General features: G+C 38.8%; 1 protein-coding gene across 3 annotated transcripts in view; it reads left to right on the top strand.

The window, feature by feature from the left end:
- MGAT4A (alpha-1,3-mannosyl-glycoprotein 4-beta-N-acetylglucosaminyltransferase A) overlaps window positions 1-20,500 on the top strand; it is a 65,046-nt gene that overhangs the window by 33,149 nt on the left and 11,397 nt on the right. For all 3 annotated transcript variants that reach the window (XR_006415061.1, XM_044433533.1, XM_044433543.1), the window contains 9 exons: window positions 1,388-1,528; window positions 4,131-4,264; window positions 9,457-9,503; window positions 10,806-10,919; window positions 12,417-12,492; window positions 15,485-15,599; window positions 16,913-17,043; window positions 17,653-17,760; window positions 19,752-19,945. Coding sequence is in view for 2 of the 3 variants with exons in the window: in XM_044433533.1 (XP_044289468.1) it covers window positions 1,388-1,528; window positions 4,131-4,264; window positions 9,457-9,503; window positions 10,806-10,919; window positions 12,417-12,492; window positions 15,485-15,599; window positions 16,913-17,043; window positions 17,653-17,760; window positions 19,752-19,945 (1,060 nt within the window). In the remaining variant the exon portion in view is untranslated. The remainder of the gene's footprint in view (window positions 1-1,387; window positions 1,529-4,130; window positions 4,265-9,456; window positions 9,504-10,805; window positions 10,920-12,416; window positions 12,493-15,484; window positions 15,600-16,912; window positions 17,044-17,652; window positions 17,761-19,751; window positions 19,946-20,500) is intronic.

The following is a 20,500-nucleotide window of genomic DNA, read 5'->3' as shown; positions in this document are numbered from 1 at the left end:
TCTTACAGCTCTTGGATTTCAACTTTCTACAAAGCACCCACATTTTTTCTTCCAGGAATGCAGAACTATGGCACAAAAGAGGCATTTCTTTAAATGTGCATCAGGTGCAAGGTACCTGATCTTGACTGGGTCCCTTCTGTGGGTTGGGGAGGGGGGGTTATTAAGACATAGATCAGGTTTTCTGTGAAAAAGAATCCCCACATAACTCTCAGAGACACATTTGAAATAATTTCTGGTGTAGACTGGTGTACAACCAACAATGATTTCTCTGGTCTTCTATCTTCCATCCTACCTACATAATACATAAACACCTCCCTTTGCATCAAGTAGGCAAGGGAGCTATAGAGCAAAGGTATCTAACCCAAGCCCCTGCCCCTCTCATGATAAGATCTCTGTTTATCAGAGCCCTCATCCCATCCTCAGAAGTATATGCATAGCCTGAGACAATAATTATTACACAGTACCCTCTTCTCCACCATTCCTTTCGATGTCAATTTCACAGCCTGTCCTTTGTGCCAGCCTGTTTGGAACTGTTTTCAGTTTCAGGAGGGCATTTTCTGGGAATTGGGCCTACTGAGCTGATATAGGATGCTGTCCTTTATTGTTTTTGGTGCCAGGTAAAAACATTTTTATTTGCCAAACATTATAATACTAATTTTTTATTCTCAGTGTTTGTACTGTATTTTATCTGGTACTGGGGCTATCCCTCTGGATTGGTTTGATTTGATGACAGTTGCTGTGGGCCTATTGTCCCCATTTTGTTTGAGGTTATTTGTTTTATTGTATGATTACCATAAATTGTTTTGGGTTTTTTTTTGTTATATGTGCATTTTAATGGCACAGGAAACCTCTATTGTATTAGCAGACTTCTGCTAGCATAACATTGGACACAATCCTCCATTTTCATTTTTAATTACAGCTCTGATAAGACTTCTTTTTAAGCTTTACTGTACTGGAAATTGAAAAAGAATTTTTACTGCCCTGCCTCTCTTGCCCTGTTAGTGAACTTGCAGAGATTTTTAACTTTCTTGGCTCCTTGTAATTTTTTTTCAGCACTTTGTCACTGCAGCTCTCTTCCTGCCGCAAACCACAATAGTCTCAGCCTCTCCCTCTCTGTGTGTGTGGAGGGTTGTGTTTGGGTGTGGGTGTCATTTGTTGTTTATCTCCTTCATATGTGACTGATCTGCAAATAAGATGCTGCTTGCATTTTCAGAAGAAACATTATTTTATATTTTTTGATGACTATCTAATTAGAGAGTTTTACTGTTTTTATCTTTTGTGCTGCATAAATCTGAAGAATGAATCTCTTACTTCATATTGCACTTAGGGTAGGATCCACTGTTGGATGGATATGTAATTACATAGGTTTTTTTTTAACTGTTTTCAGATGAAACGTTAAAATTATTAAAGGAGCTAACAACCAGAAAAGCTCTTCAAGTGCCAAATATATATTACCACTTGCCTCATTTGTTGAAAAATGAAGGAAGCCTTCGACCTTCTGTGCAGGTTGGCCTTGGACGAACAGGAGGTAAATGGGCAACATTTATATGAAACTGTGTGAAATTCTGTGGCTGAAGGCTCAGCATGATTTCACAGAAATAGATGGAAATTGGGTGGCTAGTAAGTTAATGAAGGAGAATTTTGTATACATCAACAACTGTGTAGCAAATGAAAGAGAAATTTCTATACCTGTAGTAGCTGATTAGTTAATTAAGATATGCAAAATTCCCCTCCATTTAATTCTCAGCCACAACATTTATGTATTTTTCCTGTTCCCAAAAAATGTGCAACTATTCCTGACATATTAGAACAAGCAAAAACTCCCTTAGAAGTAGCATGACTGGATGAAATAAATAGGATGCCACCACCAGCAGTACTTACGTGTTCACACCTGCATCAGGGTCCCTGCTTCACTTCATCTGATTCAGCCATCTTCTTGTGTTTTTCTTTTTTGTTTTGTCTCATGCAAATCCTATGCTTTTTATACTACAATGTAATGAAACCCACTAATTTTAAATAACATATATTTTCTTAAATTTTTGAGGTTTTTAAAATATTTTAAAATATTTTTTAAAATAACAATGCATGGAATTTTCACAAGCTCATAAATTAGTAGATTAAGATTTCCATGCTGTCTAAGGTTCACAGAACATGAAATGCAAGTGTTTAAATTGTACCTGTAATTCAGATAAAATACCATATTCATCTTAATTCTGTGAGCCCTTTCCTATTGTGTTTTTATTCTTTCATACTTAAAATGATGTTACTGAATACCAGTTCTGCAAAGCAGATGAATAGGACTCAGTTAGAAACTCACTCTCAGAGAAATGCTTACTAGTGAATTTACTGGAAATGCTTTCTAGTCTGTGAAACATTAGTGAATTTACTGGAAATGCTTTCTAGTCTGCTTGTTACCGAGCCTGATGTTTTCATAATCCACCTCCTGTTGGCTTGCTTGTTTTTTCAGATTAATTTGTTACAGTGAGATGTTACACTTTATAGTTTTTGTTCTCCTTTGATTTTAAAAGATGTCTGGGTTGTCAGACTTGAAAGACACATGTTTAAAGCATTGTACTTTGCTATATGTGTGCCTGAAAACTATTGCTTAAGGAAAGTAGTTCATTATGCAACAGACATGTGTGCTTGATTTAGTTGTTGGCACAATGTTCATTTTTAAATGTATCCTCACTAGATGGTGGAATAAATCAGATAAATATGGGGGCATGACCAGTGCTATGTTATTGACATGTATAGCTGAGTTGAAATTTGGGCATGGATTATTATACTGAAACACCATAGTATGCGCTGCAGGTTGTATTTTATGGATTTGGGGGGGGGAGTTGGAGATATATGTCTTAATACAAGTTGTAGTGGACACCTCCTAGGATTCTCCACTCTGTGGCTAACTGAGCGTTAATCTCCACCCATAAATCCCTGGTCCCTGAGTTCCAGACCAGACACTAGATGCAGTACACTGGGGAAAAGGGGATTTATTAAAAGGTTAAAAGATAGGAGTGGAGGGTACTAAAACAGCTAAAACTCTAAGGCAACGAATACACAAAAAGTGGAGCAGGGGAGGAAGAGGGATTTGGAGAACCGAACAAAGTTCACAGCTAACCAAAGCCCCCCAAGACCCTAGGCCTTGTTGGCCAGCTTGGACACAAAATAACAAAGCTCAGCCGAAGCCAATACTCCACGGATTATACCAGCCGTAGATACCAATGACACAGGGTAGCACAGCATTCTTTGGCAAAGGATCTGGCAGCAAGATAGGAACTTCTTAAAGAGGTACCCCAAGGCTGGGCTCTCAACTTTTATTCCCCCAACCCCGGTCAGATGGCTTATGGGGTGACAGCATGTGATGGATCCCAGGTGAGGACCATTTGCCCTTATTGCCACAATTCCTGTCCTTGGGGTGTGAATTCCCCTGTCCTTGCATATAGTATCTCTCCCTTCTGTATTCCAAGAGTCTGTCTGATCCTTCCATGGTATGGGCACCAGTGTCTCACTGAGCAAACACCTTGCACTTGTAAGAGTTTGCCTTTCTTGTCAGTTAACTCCTCCCCGGGTAAAGTCTCTGGCTAGTTCACATCACGCAAGTATGCTTGCTAAAAAGAAAGGTGTTGAACATGGGGAGACCCTAAAGAAGCAGCTCAGAATATTTAGTTAGTTCAAAATAGGTTTGCAAGGTGATTAACTGGGACTGGCTGACATGAGCACCAGTGCTTAATCAACTTCCAGTCCATTTCCAGTTCAGTGTCGGTATTGACCTTTAAAGCCTGAAATGGTTTGAGTGCACAGTATTTGAAGACACATCTTCTCTTATATGCAGTTGCCCAGATCCTTGGGTCATGTTAGGAGGCCCTCCTGGAACAGATTTGAGTAATGGTTGGCTACTATATACTGCCAATGATGTTGCTCCAACTGGTAAAAGGATCCCATTGGATCTAATCCTTTGAACAAATTCATCCTATTTCCATTACACCTGTAGTTTTGAAATTACATTGGCTTACCATGTTAAATGAAGTTAAATTTCCCAAAAGATTATGAGTGTGTCTAAACATTGCATAACAAACTAATTATTTTCCTGTTTCACTAATCCAAATGAATTATTCTTTTTCTGTTTTTAGTTTCTATAGTAATGGGAATTCCTACTGTAAAGAGAAAAGTAAAATCTTACCTAACAGAAACTCTTCACTCACTGATTGATAAGCTGTCTCCAGAAGAGAAACTGGACTGTGTTATGATTGTCTTCATAGGAGAGGTAATTGCATTATATTTTTTCAGTTGTTTCCAGTGTAGCTTTCCTAGCAGTAAACACATATACCTGCACATGCGCACACACGTGTGTTTCTTTTGCGCATGTGCAGTATCGTTCTTAATCTTGTCCTGATACAATGTGATAGTTTAAAATAATTACTCTTGTAACACAAACAGGCTTGCTACAGCTCCTTGTAGGATCAAATCTTCTTTTAGCCTCCATCCACTGCGCTTAATCTCGGAACGTAGAATAATACATATTTTGAAACATCCCATATTTGAATATTTCACTTACATCCATGAATTTTATTTTAGTGTATTCTGCTTTTTTGATAGATGGCTGGGTGGTTCTTTGGCTTGAGCCCAAATATATGCGAAGTCTATTATTTTCCCTAGGAAAGTACAGTATGGGAGCTGAGTGTTATCTGTTGTAAGCATTTGTAGAGAAAGCAAAGTTTAAACTATAGGAGTCTTTGTGGTATATCCAGAGTACAGGAAACAGGTCCTGGCTTGCTGGTAATTCTAGAGGGAAACCCAATTCTCCAGTCCCTGTCTGATACAAACATGCATGTATTCAGCGTTCAAGGCTGTTCCTCTAGCCTTTGAGATGTGGGGGACACCAAGACTTCTTGCATTCATTTTTGAAGTCTCTAGAGTATAGATGAACCATCCATTTGTGCTCTACTCTTGTGCATTGTGGACGTTAGACCCCATACAGAAAGAATAGATTGGATGTTAGTCCTGGAGAAAGATTTAGTTCCACTTAAATTAGCATTAGATCCTTGAGCCCAATGTCATACTTTGCACCTTGTCAGCAAGAGTTTTGGAGTCTGGTAATTTTAATAATAGTAGAATCCATCTTCATGGTGCTTTTAAGTAAGTCAAGTAAAAAAGACCTTGCGATCTAAATTTTGACAAAGGAGAACAATTGGCATTTGAGTATCCAGAAAGCTGGATTATTTCTGGAGTGCAAACTGTAGGAATGCATAAGAGGAGTCCATCTAGTAGTCATATACTTTGGTTCTGCAGATGTATCAAAGTGTTAAATGAATATTCAGAAGTTCCTATATTTATTCTGCAGTTACTCCAGATTACTTCAAATGGACTTGCATGCAAATCTGGTAGTCAGACTCTTTCAACCTTCTGTAGTAACATCTTTCCATTAAAATAAAATCTGCACTGATTGTGCTGAGGTTTTTAACTTCCTCCTCTTTCTGACTGGAAGGATTCTCTTATACTGAGGTAGAAACACAGTTAATGAGTGTTCCATATTCTACATTTGGCATTAGCTTTCAAAATATATTTTATATTTGGTTTGAAGGTTCAACAGTAAGCAGTGGGACAGCTAGAGCACATCACACCAGGTACATTCAGAGAAAGGAAAATGCCCATCCCATCCAGCTTAGGTTAGTGAGTCTTACTCCCAGGTAAGTGTCCCTAGGATTCATATCTTAAGAGTGATCTGTTTCTGGATAGGGATTTGATTTGGCAGTAACTTTTTTTTCTAGTTACACACTGCAGATTAAAATTAAAAACGAGATATAGTAGGGAGAACAGGAGAATAGCAGCAAGTCTGTTATGCTGTTAACTCTGGAACAGGATTTGTGGAAAGGCTTAAACGTGTTTGGGCATCCATTGACAGATCATGCAGAAAGGCCTTTAGTGGCAGCCAGATAAATTTTAGACGGACCGTGAAAGCCAGCCAGTTCTCTGCAGAATGATTTTTTTGGACCTTATAAATTCATAACTCTGTGGCTTGAAAGAGATTGCTTAAGCAAACTTCATTAAGAGTATAAATGTGCTCCTTTGTAAGAAGGCTTGAACTGCACAACATGAGTATTGTGGAATGTTTTTACCATGTGGAGAAAATGTACTCTGTTTGCCTACTGATGCAGCCAGCTCTGCAAATATAAGGTTAGTCTTAAACACTGCATGTTTAATAACGGAAGCTGGTATTGGCTTTAAGCCTGGAGTGGCAACTGAATTAGAATGGAGGTTATGCAAACCTGTATTCGATTCTGTCTACTTCCGAACAGCATGTGAAGGAGAGCTTTTGTTGAGATTATAAATGTTAGTCCTCCATGTATAATACAGTCTCTATTTGATGGCATATTAGAGTATTTTCAAGTATTCTGGGTTCATTTCTAATTTGAACATGCCTTTCCTCAAATTTACAGTGTTTTGGTAGAGAGATCACAGGGTTTTTAAAATATTCAGATTAATATACTTGTTGTCTGGGAGAAAAGTCTTTCTTGTGACATGAATTGGGATGAAACCACTTTTGGAAGGAAGCAAAGTTCATATGGTTACCATCTTGAAATAATTTTTGGAAGCGCGAATTAGAAGGGATCACTCTGTCTGTCTGTCTTTCTTTCTGAGCTCTTATGCAGCTCAACTGTCAAAAAACAATCTCTTCCTATCTTCCCGAGGACCCCATATCAGCCTGCTGTGCGAGTGTATGTATTGCTGAATGGAAGACACATTAACACTGGCAGTTCACTATGTAGAGAAGCCCTGTGGTTGTTTTTCGCCTTTCAAAAAATAAACTGGCTATAGGCAGGGCTAGCCGGAGCCCAGCTCTTCCAAAGAATATCAGTTCAGAAGAGAGGTGTGAGGGAATCATAGGTTACCTTCTGAGCAGTGGAACTCTGCTTTGGCATCTATCTTTTGCATTTGTTGATCTTAGGCTGTGTCTTACTCAGCAAAAAATTCTGTTTCATGTCTATTGAAAGCCAGTGTGGTGCAGTGGTTAAGAGTGCAGGTCTGGTACTCAGCTGATCTGTTCTAGTCCCCGCTTGACCATTTGGGCCAGTCACAGACTCTCAGCCTGGTCTACTTCACAGGGTTGTTGTTGTGTGGGTAAGATTGAGAGCTGGAGGAGGAGAATGATGTAAGCCACTTTGAGTTCTTTAAAAGAAAAAAGAAAAAGGTAGGATATGCATCTAATAAATAAAATATTGACATGTCTCTTTTATATGGGACTGTCTAATTAAGCTAATTGATAGTGGTACGATACACCAAATATTTCTTTTACATTTTTGGCAATGTGCAATAGTTGCCTCTTTTTGGAGAGAGGCTAGTAACACAGATAAATTTTATGCTTAAATTCCCATGAATATCTGTTGATGTATATGCTTGTTTAATAATTTACCTGTCTCATTAAAATTAACAAATAGCATAAATGGATTCTTCACAACCTGTTGTAAAAGACTGATACTCCTGAAGGATAGGCACTCATTCAATAGACTGAGGGCCTTTCAACACTCAGAATATATGATTGGGTGGCAGTAGTCACCATTTTCAAATGGATATTAGGTCTACTTTTGTAGACTAAACTTGAAGACTAAGTTGGGTCAGGCCTGGCTGAAATCTAGATGGGTGACTTAAATCTCTCTGTACATCTTAAACTTCTTTAAACCATTTTGAGATTCTTTTGAATAATTGATGGTATAGAAAAGCCTTAAATAAATAAAATGCTGTGAACCGTCAAGAGAGCTTCAGCTATAGACAATATAGAAATGTGATGATGATGATGATGATGATGATGATGATGATAGTCGCTTGGAAGAAATACTTTAATTCCTAACTGTGCAGCTGTTAAAGCTCATTCTTTTCAGACCAAACAATTGAATTGGGTTTGATTTAATTTGTGGACAATATTTTAGCTAAACTGGTTTTTTATGGTGTATGATTCACTTGCTTGGCAAAGCTTCTTTTCAAATTGTATTACATTGCATTATGGTTTACATCTTTAGAACACCTATGTCTGTATGAACAATAAATCATCACTGTTAACAGGATCAGATATCTTCTTGGAGGACACCTGCATGCTTTTTTAGTTGGTCCAAGTATGTTCCAACTGCAGTATAGATTTGGAAATTCCTAATGTGAAGCGTAATGTTATTACTAGAGATTATTTGAAATAGGAGCAATGACTTCAGAACTCTTCACCTTGCATTGGAACAGATTGTTTTCATTCATAAATGTTTGGCAGACTAAATTTGAGGTTGTTGGGACTTACTCCCAAGTAAATGCTCTGCGGTGAAATGATTTCTGTGAAACACATTTGTGGAAAGGGCCATTTCGTGAAACCATTTCCTCTTTAATAACTTGGTAAATTTTGCAGATTTTGGTTTGAATTTCTCTAGCTCTCTGCTATACAGTTTATGTGTTATCAATTGAGGCAGGAGATAACTGTGCTACAGAAGCTGCTAGCTACATAGTACTCTGACCTGATTTGGGATGAAAAAATCAAACTTGTGTTTCCTTTATGCTAGAAAGAGGGTAATGCAAAGCCTGGGGTGCTTCTGTGCAAAGAAGGAACTACTGTTTACTATCTGCTGCTTTTTAAATGGCTAGATGAGCATTCTTGTTCCAAGGAGCTATGGAGGTGGTGGGGGAAGCTGGTCTCAAAGCATTTTTTTTTTTAGAGTAAGATCACAGGATAGTGCATACCCCGCACAAAATATACATAGGTGAGTGTCCCATTGTGCTGCATTTTCCTTACAGGAATTTCCTACCACTGCTGCTTCTGTAGTGAAAGTTGAAGCAGCATTGTAGAAAACACCCCCCCACACACACACATACACACAGATGCTGAAAGAAAGCTCTTGCCCAGGTCATTTACTTTTTTAAAAGTGGGCAAAAGCTTTATAGATCACACTTAAGAAAGGCCCTCTTCTCAGGATACTTCTTTGTATTCAGTTACAGATAACCAAAGTATATACCTGTTGTCAGTAAAGAATGGTGGAGATGTGTTTAATGTGCTGCTTTTCTCAACAGCACATAGGGAAGCAGAGACCTGCATTTTCCCGTTTTTTCTGCTTGATATTTGTCACAGAAAGCAGTGTTTTAAACATAAGATATGTCACAATTGTTGCAAAGCATGGGTGTTTGATACCGTATTTTTTTTAATTAGCACTGGTGTTTGCTTAACAAAGTAAATATGTTATATTTATAAAGACAATTTGGTGAAGTGAAAATTGTGCTGGCCCACTTCTGTGAGTGAAATTTAATTTCTTTGCATTCTGTGTTTTAATTAACATGTTTTGTGTGCTTATCATGCTGAACTTGAATTGAAAGATGGTGTTCTTATTAAGTATGAAAAGTGACTGTAAAATTATGCAATCACCTATACCTGGCTAGCTATACTAGATTTTACAATGTTGTTTAAAAATTGAATTATGTTTTTTCTAGACAGATCTTGACTATGTGAATGGGGTTGTAGCAAGCCTAGAAAAAGAGTAAGTGTATTCTACATCCATTGTTGAAATATTTTTATTACTTGGTGTTCCTTGTACTTTTTAGAGTTCAGTACTAATAACTTGGGATAGATGCATGGGTTGTATGTTATGGACAATTGCATAGAGCAATTAAATAGATTAGCTAGTAAAATGACGAATGGGATTAAAAGGTTCAGATGGACCTAAATGGATTATGTTGGAATAAAATAAATGGATTTTCCCTTGCTGAAACCACTCTGTTAGTGCCGAAGCATAGGGACTTATTAAGCCCAACTACTTAAGATCTTAATGCATACAGTGGCTTTATATAATAGATGATGGCAAGAGAATTATAGCCAGGTTTAGGCATGTATCATGTATTTCTGCTTGATTAGAGTCCTTGGGTGATCTTTGCTGTTGGTTGTAGCCAGTTTTGCATTGTCAGTCCTGTACTAATGACTCTTGGGACTGGACTTGCAAGGAATATGGGGAACTAAATTCACACAGAATCCACCTCACAGGCTTTTAAAGAATCCCAGCTGATATGTATTGGGCAGTGTCCATAACTGCCAGAGGACTAGACTTATGATGCTGTGCATAAACCAACAAAAGTGAAATGTCATTAGCACCTGCTAGGCAAAGGGAAACAGTGGTGATTTGCTGAGAAACTGCACTGCCAAAATTTAACAGTAAATCACTCCTCCTTCCCTTTGCAAAGCAAGCACCAATGACATTTCACAAGAACATGAAAAAGCCAAGATGGATCAGACGAATAGTCCAACTTGTCTGCCATTCTGTTCTCAGAGCAGCATGCCAACTGCCTGCATGATCCCTCAAGGAGGACATGAGTACAACAATTCCCTCCTGTTCAAGTTTCCCAGCAACTGCCTCTGGTCCCACAGGCAGCATACAGCCTTCTCCTCCATGAGTGTGTCTAAACCCTTTTTAATGTCATCTAAACTGGTAGCCATAACTTTGACAGTGAATGCCAACTATGCACGGTGTGAAGAAGTGTTTGCTTTCTTCTTTCCTGAATCTCCCTCCAATCAATTTCATGGGATGGTCCTGGCTCTGGTATTGGTTTATGATAGGGTAACATCAACTGGTGCTAATATTGGGACAGCGATGGATACTGCCTAAAGCTTAATGTGTGTGTTCATATCGTAGTTAAAGATATTTAGCTTGCCCAGTACCACTCAGTGGTCTTCAAGGCTAAATGGAAATTTGAACCCAGGTCCAACATTCAATCTATTTCACTATGTTGAATGTCCGAAATATAAAATTTCTTGGAATAAATAACCAAGTGAACCTTTCCGTTTATAGGTTTTCTACAGAAATCAGTTCTGGATTAGTGGAAGTAATAGCTCCACCTGCATCCTACTATCCTGACTTGACAAACCTAAAAGAAACGTTTGGAGACTCAAAGGAAAGGGTCCGGTAAGAATTCTCTGGGTGGGGGTGTCCTTGTTCATTATATTAGGTCACAGTAAAAATATCCTGTGAGCTGTTAACTTGAATACCATATTTCTGAATGTGGTATAGAGGTCAAGAGCATGAGACTGAGACTCAGGTGATCTGGCTTCTAGTCCCTGCTTATCCATGGAGCCAACAGGGTGACTTTGGGCCAGCCCCACACTCTCAGGCCAACGTACTTCATAGGGTCATTGTGGGTATAAGATTGAGAGCAGCAGAAAGAGAATCATTTCAATTGCTTTGAATTCTGTACAAGAAAAATGGTGGGAGATAAATAAATAATGCACCGGGGAAAGGATATACACCTTCCTGCCCCAAATTCAACAGAAAGGAGATGGGGAAAGTTATTGATATTATTTAAACCACAAGACTTCCTGTTAATGGATTCCCCATTTCACATTTGGTTTTGGCGTCTACCAGTGTTAGAGGCCCAAAATAGTTGGAATGATCCCTGCTTTCCCCCTTGATAAGGATTGCATGTGGAAAGTCATGTTGCTGGAGAATAGTTCTGGCTACAGAGGACAGAGCACACTGCATTTTGATGATTGGGTAGAATTGGTTGCACTGGAGGATTATGGGTAGCCAGAGATGCCCTCTTTGGTCTCCCCAAAATGAATGGCTAGTGAGCTACTGACAGGAAGATCCTTGGGAAACTTCTGCTTCTGCTGTTATCACTCACCTGTATGTTTGTGGAAGTGTGTCATGAGCACACACTCTGGCAAAATTCCCAGGCGCGCACGAGAAGCGGCCTGTTTTGGTGGGACTGATAGCTCAGACTCTGAGGATGATGTGGAGTTGGCTGAACGAGACGAAGCTCAGAGCTCAAACTCTGATAACGGAATTGTTGTTTTAACAGACAGGCCTGCGCCTGCAGACTCGATCTCTCAGTACCAGTCTGAGCCTGCTCTGGATGAAAGTAGCTCAAGGACACCCATGGGGCCCAGTCTCCCTGCCTGTGGGAATTAAGCAGAAGAAAGACAGGAGGAAGGGGATTTGGAAATGGCTAGTCTCTTGGATGGAGAACACCAGCCTCCTGAAGACATGAATCCGAGGGACTGCCAGCACAGCTGCAGGCTGGCCCAATTAGGGGCTTAGAGTGTGGAACACAAGCATGCCCATTTCCACAGCACCCCTCCTTCCAGAGACAGGCCCCAGAGGGTTCATAAGCAAAATTTTGGGTATTGGGGGGCAGAGAAGGTTCAGGATCTCTTTGTGTATGCTCAGAGGCTTGTGAATGCTTAGAGCCTTCTGTGCAGAATAAAGACACTTACAAGAAGTGCTGGAGAATCTGTCTTGCTTGGGAGGGGACACCTAACTCATGACAGGGTGGGTGAGTGGAAAGGCAGTTCAGTCCTCTGCCTTCCATTAATTCTTCTTGGATAACCTATCCTTCTCTAAGTATGTCTTCAGTGTCTGTGCAAGGCTTTGTCTAAAATGCTATCTACTTCTATTTAATTTCAGATGGCGGACAAAGCAAAATCTGGATTATTGTTTTCTGATGATGTATGCACAGAAAAAGGGTGTTTACTACATTCAGGTAAATGGTCTTTATGTTTTGAATTGTAAAAACTAATATCCAAGATATGCCTAAGAACACATGATAATACACATGACATGGATGCAGCTGCTTTGGTCAATTGCAATTTCGGCATAATATAGCTAGTGTTATGCACTGTGGTATAAATAAATAAAGCCAACTGAGGGTGATGCATATCTGGATGATTAAAATCAGGTTCAGACCTGGTTTTGGTTACCTTGGTGGATGAATTAACACCAGATCCTCTTGACTCTGGGCCATAGTGGCAATGATGCCATTAATCATGATATTCCTCTGGGACTTTTGACCAGTATGAGATTGATTGGATACTGTTTTGCAATAGTTCCAGTCCTCTTTGACATACTGTTCCTCATTATGTACTCTGTGATGAGTGTTAACCTTTTTTGGACTTGGAGCTGAGTTCCAGTTTGGAAAGGATCTTGGTGACTATATTCTAGTAACAAGCAAGACTCAGGGTGGCGTCAAGGAAAGAGAAAGCAAAGTGGATAAGAAGATAAGTTGTTCCTGCCAATTTGGTCATTTTCCCACGAAACACATAAAACAGAGCTCAATTCTATACAATTATGCAGAGGAGTAAGCCACAGTGCAGTAGCTCTCATGCCTGAAAAATACACTGTTTGTTCTTTGCAGGGTATTTAAAGATTGCTTGCCCTTAAACATCATCTGGAGTTTGAGGTCTTATTATTTTGATGAGAGCCAGCTCTGCCTCAGTTGATGGGTTTCTGCTTAGTTAATATTAACTATTAAAACCTTGTTCTGTCTGATGTTTTGATATTAAATGTAATTATGCTGTTAAATGATTTTTCTTCTGTTCATGATTTATCAATGTATGTGTTCTGTGCAATATTTTATTTTATATATTCCTCTTTGCATCTTAGCTTGAGGATCCTTTTTGGGATGTAAAGCAAACAGTAAATATTTATATAGTTTAAATAACAGTAAATACAGATTTTGTAGGAATAAAGGAAACTAATTGAGCAAGTTGATTGTGTAGATAACGTCTCCATTTAAAAATTTAATTTAAAATATTAGCATGCATTATTTAAATAGTTTTATTTAAAAAATATTCTCAAGCTCCCTTCCAGACTTCTGTCTGCCTGGGCAAATCGCTGTTTCTATCTCCAGAAACATCTATAATTGCCAGGGCCCTGCTTTGCAAATATGGTTGAGCTTGTCACATATGGCTGCAATAAGGTTACAGTTAAAAAGAGAGAGATGCACATGCTTAGAATCATACACTCCAAGTAGCTGACACTGATTCAGTAAACTAATTTGCTTCTGTAAAACCAAGCAGCTGTGGCATTTCTTGTTTCAGTAGGATTAAAGGCAATCTCTTGTAATAACTTTGGAGCTGCTGAGTAGTTTTCTAACGGGCTTCAACCCTACAGTCTGGTGGAAAACTTGCATTTTTGGTCAGGTCTTTAGATGAGATTTCACAGGGCTTAGTTGTTATCAGAAGGGAAATTTGGGGAAGGAGCGCATAAAGGTCTGTGAGGTGCTCCTGATTCCTGAAGGATGTTTAGACGTAGACAAGAATAGTATTTCAAACTACTCAAGGGATCTAATTCTTGAGGTCTACTCATGAACATGCTCAGAGCATTTTAATGTTTATGCAATGCTCCTGCAATGTCTTGCCTATGCTCTCTGACCATAAAAGATGGAATTGTGAGCTGGGAGGAAGAGCCTTGGAGGGCAGGTGCAGTCCTGTAGTTCACATATTGTTCTCACTTGCATTTAGCATTTGGGAAGATCACAGACTCCAGATAGCATCCTCATATAATTTTACTTCTTTGCAATAAACAATCCTATACAAAAAAATACCATCATTCTGATGATAGTTTCTGAAACTGAGGTCTCCAACAGAGTGTCCAAGATGAGCCTGTGTGTTTTGTTTGTTGCCTTGGTTGGTGAGGGTTGGTGTATGTGTGAGTGTGGTTTCCTGGAGAGTATTTGTGTGCATGGGGTGGAGGTTGCCTGAGATTAGAGGGGTTGCTGACTGGAGTTTTTATTTGTGTGTGTGTGTTAACATAGGGTGTATAAGAATTTATTTTGCTTGCAAAACAAATGCACAGTCTGTGCAATATCTCATGCACAAGGGCATATCTGCCAAACTGTTCTCCAGTTGTAAAACATGTCCTCCCATTCATTTCATTCCCAATTCCAAGTTTGTGTTTTGCAATTATGTGTTTGAGGGAGGGTGCTACCTGCCTGTTTGTATAGGTTGAATAGAGTCGCCTGGTTTTTCTGTGTGTTTCTGTATGGGCTCTTAGTTTTTTTGAAGAGGTTCTGTCCACCCCCCACACCCTTGTGTACATGTGTAATTTGTTGAGCAGCACTACTTAGTTCTTTTTTCTGGGAAATGAATCTTTTGTCATTCTATGTGGAGGCAAATAGTTGTTTGTGGCTCAGATCCAAGTTCTGCCTTGCATGAAGCTTTTTGGGCAAGTTGCTAGCTGAACAACCGTGCTAGCAACCATTTATCACATGTTGATCTGTGCCCTTGATCCCAGAATCATCCAGAATTTCTAATCTAAAAGTATGAGACTGCAGCAACTTCTTGCAGTCCCTCATTTGGCTCTGTTTTTACAAAAAAAATGCAGTGTCAATAGTTCATGCTAATGCAAAGACCTTATGCGCTAGCAAAAGCTTTTGATAGTGTATAAGCATTGATTTATGCTAGCACAATGTCAATAGTTCTGCTGTATGGATGTTACTGGATCCTTCCCTGAGACCACTGTTCAATGGATGTAGATAGTGTTTTGCTTTTTCAATTAATTTCATTTAAACCTATGTGAAGTTTCTCAGAAGGACATGCCATTGTGTTCAAATGAATATAGGATTTTTCAAGGACTATGCACCAGGCAAAGATGGGTAGGTTTAAATGTGTGTGTGTGAGATTGAAATGTTATTTGTCATTCCCACAATTTCATTTCATTTTTGTTTTGCTGTTCTTGTTGTTTGGTTCTCTTAGCTTGAGGATGACATCGTTGTCAAGCAGAATTACTTCAGCACAATAAAAAATTTTGCACTTCAGTTGTCATCTGAAGACTGGATGATTCTAGAATTTTCTCAGCTGGGATTCATTGGTAAGGGGGAAAATCCCATTTAGTAGCTTGGAAGAAGAGTTGTGAGGCGGAACAACTTTCAATTTAAGTTCAGATAATCCACAAAAAAGTCTCAACATACATTTCCAAATAATGGGAATGTAATAGGATTGTAATGTTTCTAGTGAAATTCCCCATGTCATGTTATATGTAACTGGTTCTGGGAGAATCCAACTTCTGAAAAATAGGATAATATCATAGTCATGGTTGCCATATTTCTCCGCCTTAACCACATGACATGTATATGCTTCAATCATTAAACTATGTCATGTGAATGCAAAGCTAAATGAAAAGTAAGGCCCTTCCTTGAGGGATTGTTTAATATTTCTTTCTTGCATCTATCAAAATCAGGGGTTCAGAATTTCCTCATGTAATACCTCTCCATTAATATCTTCGAGGATAGAATCAGTCTTCATTTACTTGTTCTTTCTTCATCCTTTTTAGTGGCATTATAATCAAGCATCCTGAGTCAGATCCCTTCTGTGAGCATGGAGGTGCCTGACTTCATCATTTGATTGAAGGGAAACAGATCCATGCCTTTGCTTTCATGGAACTATGCCACAGAAACAGTGGAGTGAAAGAAATGACATGTTTAAAGAGGGGGTTAAAATTATTCTGGATGTTAGGACACATGGACATACTTCAGACAATATAACCTACAATGAGGAGATGAGTATTGGTTTACTGTGGATTGTTGCAGAAATGTCATTTATCATGTCTGAACTCCTCTGTGCTAACAAACAATGGCTTGTTAAACATGACACATCCATGAAGAGAATCCAACAACAAACCCTGGATTCTCTTCATAGATGTATCATGCTTAACAAGCCATGGTTTTTTATTTTGGTCAGGTTCAGACAACACTATAACCCATGCTTTAACAACAACCCATAGTTCAATGACAATGCACACTCAAGCCATATTCAATCCTTAAGCATGTTGTCTGAACCCAGTCATGGTCAGTGGTTGTTACTATATGTTGAAAAGGCAAGCAAAAGTCTTTGCTCTAACTTTCTTTAAGGTCTACAATTTCTTGTCCCTCTGCTTCAACAACCTTATCTCTCAACCACCACCCATTCTTTGTATGCTAACTTTTATGTTTTTGGCAACATTATATAAAAAGTACGTGCCTCAAAATCTTTTTAATGGGGAGTTTAATGCATCCACACACATGAAACCTGCTTTTACAGAATTTTTTGTGAATACCATTTTATTCACACTAACTGAATTGGTAGGCTGTATGTATGCTTATTAAATGCTGGATAATTGTTAATATAACTTTGTATTATTTACAGGTAAAATGTTCCAGTCTCCAGATATTACACTCATAGTGGAGTTCATATTTATGTTTTATAAAGAGAAGCCTATTGACTGGCTCTTAGACCACATTCTTTGGGTGAAAGTTTGCAACCCTGAAAAAGATGCAGTAAGTTTTGTTTGAGTGTTTAGTATTTCTGTCAAGTGCTGTCTATGTTATTTGCCTCTGTTGTATGTAATCATGCTGAAAGGAACAGTTTTAGTGTATCTTTTTTCAACAAAAAAAGCAAGCTGAAAAGTTTCCAAGTTCTTTTCCAGAGAAAAGACAATATTTATAGCCATGATAACCACATTTATTTGGAAGTAAAGGTTTGACTTTGTGCCCGTTGGGAAAAAATTAAGCACACATACAAAGCCCAAATGAACATGCATATATAAACAGGGTGTTCAAATGTTGCTGAGAAGCACTTGCTACAAAATGGCAATGGAAGGAATGTATGGAGGCTGTGAAGGGGTGGAAAAGGGGGAAGGGCCAGAACGGCTATATAAAAGCCATTGCTTAGATGGACCGCAGTCAGAAGTATATACTAAAAATGAGCTGGATCCCCTGAAATGTGAACAGTTGGTTTCTGCTTTTAGCTTACAATGGAAGAGCCATATTGGCAATACTAGGAGACTCCACCTGCAGATAAAACTGCAGTAAATGGTTTGGCTTTGTTATGCATCATGAATGTTTTGTGTTACTAAAAGTGATTTCTTCATTGTTTTTCCTTTTAAGAAACATTGTGATCGACAGAAATCAAATCTCAGAATACGCTTCAGACCTTCACTTTTCCAGCATGTGGGCCTACACTCTTCTTTGGCTGGAAAAATTCAAAAACTCACTGTGAGTACTTGGGAATTGTTTTTTTTTTTTCTTTCTTTCCTCACAAGATCAATTTTTAATCATGTATATATCAGTCAACAGTGAAGTATTTTAAACTGCAAAGTTCTTTTGAAGTCTTAGGATCTGGCACACTGTCAGCTTTGTCAAACTGTTCATTAGTAGTTTTCCCCATGAAGAGATTAAACGATGCTGCATAGCTGAACACTGCCTGGGTCCATTTCTGCTTTTTTCTACAGGCATTCTGGCTCCACCAAATTCTATGGAGAACTGAGCAGTTTTTAATCGATATTTCTTCAAGTAATAGATTCAGTTTCTTTAATACTGAGCTTTACATTGCCAGTTACTCTGTAGTGAGAAATTGCAGATCCATTTGTAAAGATCTGTCCTTCAGTGTTTATAGGTTCTTTATATCAAGGAAGGGGTTTGAGGTGGGATGCATAGCTCAGTGCTAAACCACATGTTTGCCTGCATATTTGTTCAGCATTTGGTGAGGTTCCCAGAACTGTATGCAAGGTTCCAGATGTGGTGGGTACCACAGTGCGCCCCATTCAGCTTAGTCTCTTGAGTTGTTGTGCAGTATTTCCAGGGAACTGTTGTGGAGAAGGTTGTAGAAAGGAAGTAGTGGAGAAAATCTGGATCCAATCAATTATATTTAGTGCATGCTGCTGCTGTGTGATCAGCCTTTTATACCGCTAGGCATATGGTATTAATAGATTTTATTCTTTATTGCTTCACACTTGCTTTCTGATTACTATCCATGGAGGTACAGCTTCAGACCTAGCACTGCTCCTCTAGGGCAGCTTTTAGCTTAACTGGTGTCCTCCTGATTTTTAGTTGTTGTTGTTATATTTATTATATTTATATTGTGCCTTTTTAAATTCTTTGCAAGGATCTCAAGGCAGCTTAAACATTCCTCTAGTTCTCCATTTTATTCTAACAGCAAACCTTTAGGTGGGTTAGGCTAAGAAACAGTGACTAACCCAAATTTACCTGGTAAACTTTGGGGCCAACTGGGACTAGAACCCAGAGGTTCAGAGCCCCAGTTCAACACTCCACCACACTGGCTTTTGGATTTTTCTTGAACTTAACTTTATTCTGAGCGGGATTCTATAGCCCATTATTGTTGACAGAGTGGCAGCAATGGCTTCCCAGGGTTCCAGGCAGGAATTTTTACAGCCCTGTCCAGAGATGCCAGGGATCAGCTCTAGAACTTTCTGCATGGAAACCATGTGCCCTAATGAGACTTGCCAGTGGTCAGAAATTTTGGGAGGGACGGGCACCAGCTGAGGAAGCCTACTTTAGCATCTTCAGTTAAAAGGTTCCCAAGTAGTGGAAAGTGGGAGTGAGATCTACAGGATGATGCTGTCTTTCTGGACAGCTTCTCACATCATAGTTTTTAATGACAGATTATACATTCTCATCAGCAAACCAATGTAATAAAGTAAAGGCCAATATAGGGACTCACTACATAACTGGAGACAGATCTTGTTCTTTTCATCTCTTATAAAAACTGTTAATTGTAAAAACAAAGAAAGAAAGGCAGGTTTGTAACTGGTTTAATCAAAGCAACACCTGCTATAGCATGTGGAAGAAATGGATGTTACATATATCAGGTGACTCAGAATTTTATAGCAAGATAAACACTTACCAAGGAAACAATAAATCAATGTCTATGGTCAGATTATCAGTGTAGAGGATAACAGCTGTGAGAAAATCCAAGAACAAATAAAGAGCAGCTGCACAGTAGACCCAGTTCCCAATATGTTTAAAAAAAATGTTAAATCCTTCGGGATGGAAAGCTGGCTTAGGGAGACTTTCAGTGCAGATCATCTAAGCAAAGCCTGTGTTGAAACATTTTCCTATGCTGCTTTCATCGAGGTTTGTTTAATGTTTTCCTGAAATGCCCTGGGAACCATATCTCATGTGCAGCTGTCCCTCTGCTTTGTTTTATGTTTTTTTCCAGCTTAACAGAGTATCTTATCTTCATTTAGGATAAAGACTTCCTGAAACCATTGTTGCATAAAATTCATGTGAATCCACCTGCAGAAGTTTCTACAACTTTAAAGGTCTATCAAGGTCATGCTCTTGAAAAAGCCTACATGGGTGAAGACTTTTTTTGGGCAGTTACACCAATTGCTGGGGATTATATCTTATTTAAATTTGACAAACCTGTCAATATAGAAAGGTAAGTGTTTTATTTTCACATAAAATAACATTGAGAACAGTAACCCTATCAATAGCTAAAGTTAAAAATACTTGGCCATGACATTTGATAGTTTAATCCTTTAACAATTTTATGTAAAGTCATTTTGGTATTTTTAAAAAGCATTCCTTTGTGAGGGGAGTGAAGCCTTCCCAGACCCAGTGTTTGAGATTTAATGGGACTAGCAGAAACAGAGGTCTCCATGCTCTGTAGCAGTACCCCCTCCGCCAAATGCTACAGAGAAGGTTGAGGGACCCTGGGTTAGGCCAAGGGACTGAAGGGAAAGGGGAAACCCTGAAAATTGAACAAAGGCACCTTCCATGAGTAGATGCCACTAATTGGCCTTCATTCACTGTATATCTCTCTGTCTCATTTAGAGAAATGGACCCCCAAAGGAAACTTTCTCAATAAAATTGGCAGTAGAACCACAGATCTTGCTATTGACAGTGTATAAACTATACATAGACATATGCACTTTTATTATATGGTGCTTCAATACATAATGTCGTCTTTAAAAAAAAAACCTTTCCCCATAAA

Source organism: Varanus komodoensis, unplaced genomic scaffold (assembly GCF_004798865.1).
Source record: "Varanus komodoensis strain SLA01 unplaced genomic scaffold, ASM479886v1 scaffold1, whole genome shotgun sequence".
Taxonomy (NCBI): domain Eukaryota; kingdom Metazoa; phylum Chordata; class Lepidosauria; order Squamata; family Varanidae; genus Varanus; species Varanus komodoensis.
The sequence above is the reverse complement of the archived record's forward strand: the minus strand, read 5'-3'. Positions and strand labels throughout refer to the sequence as shown.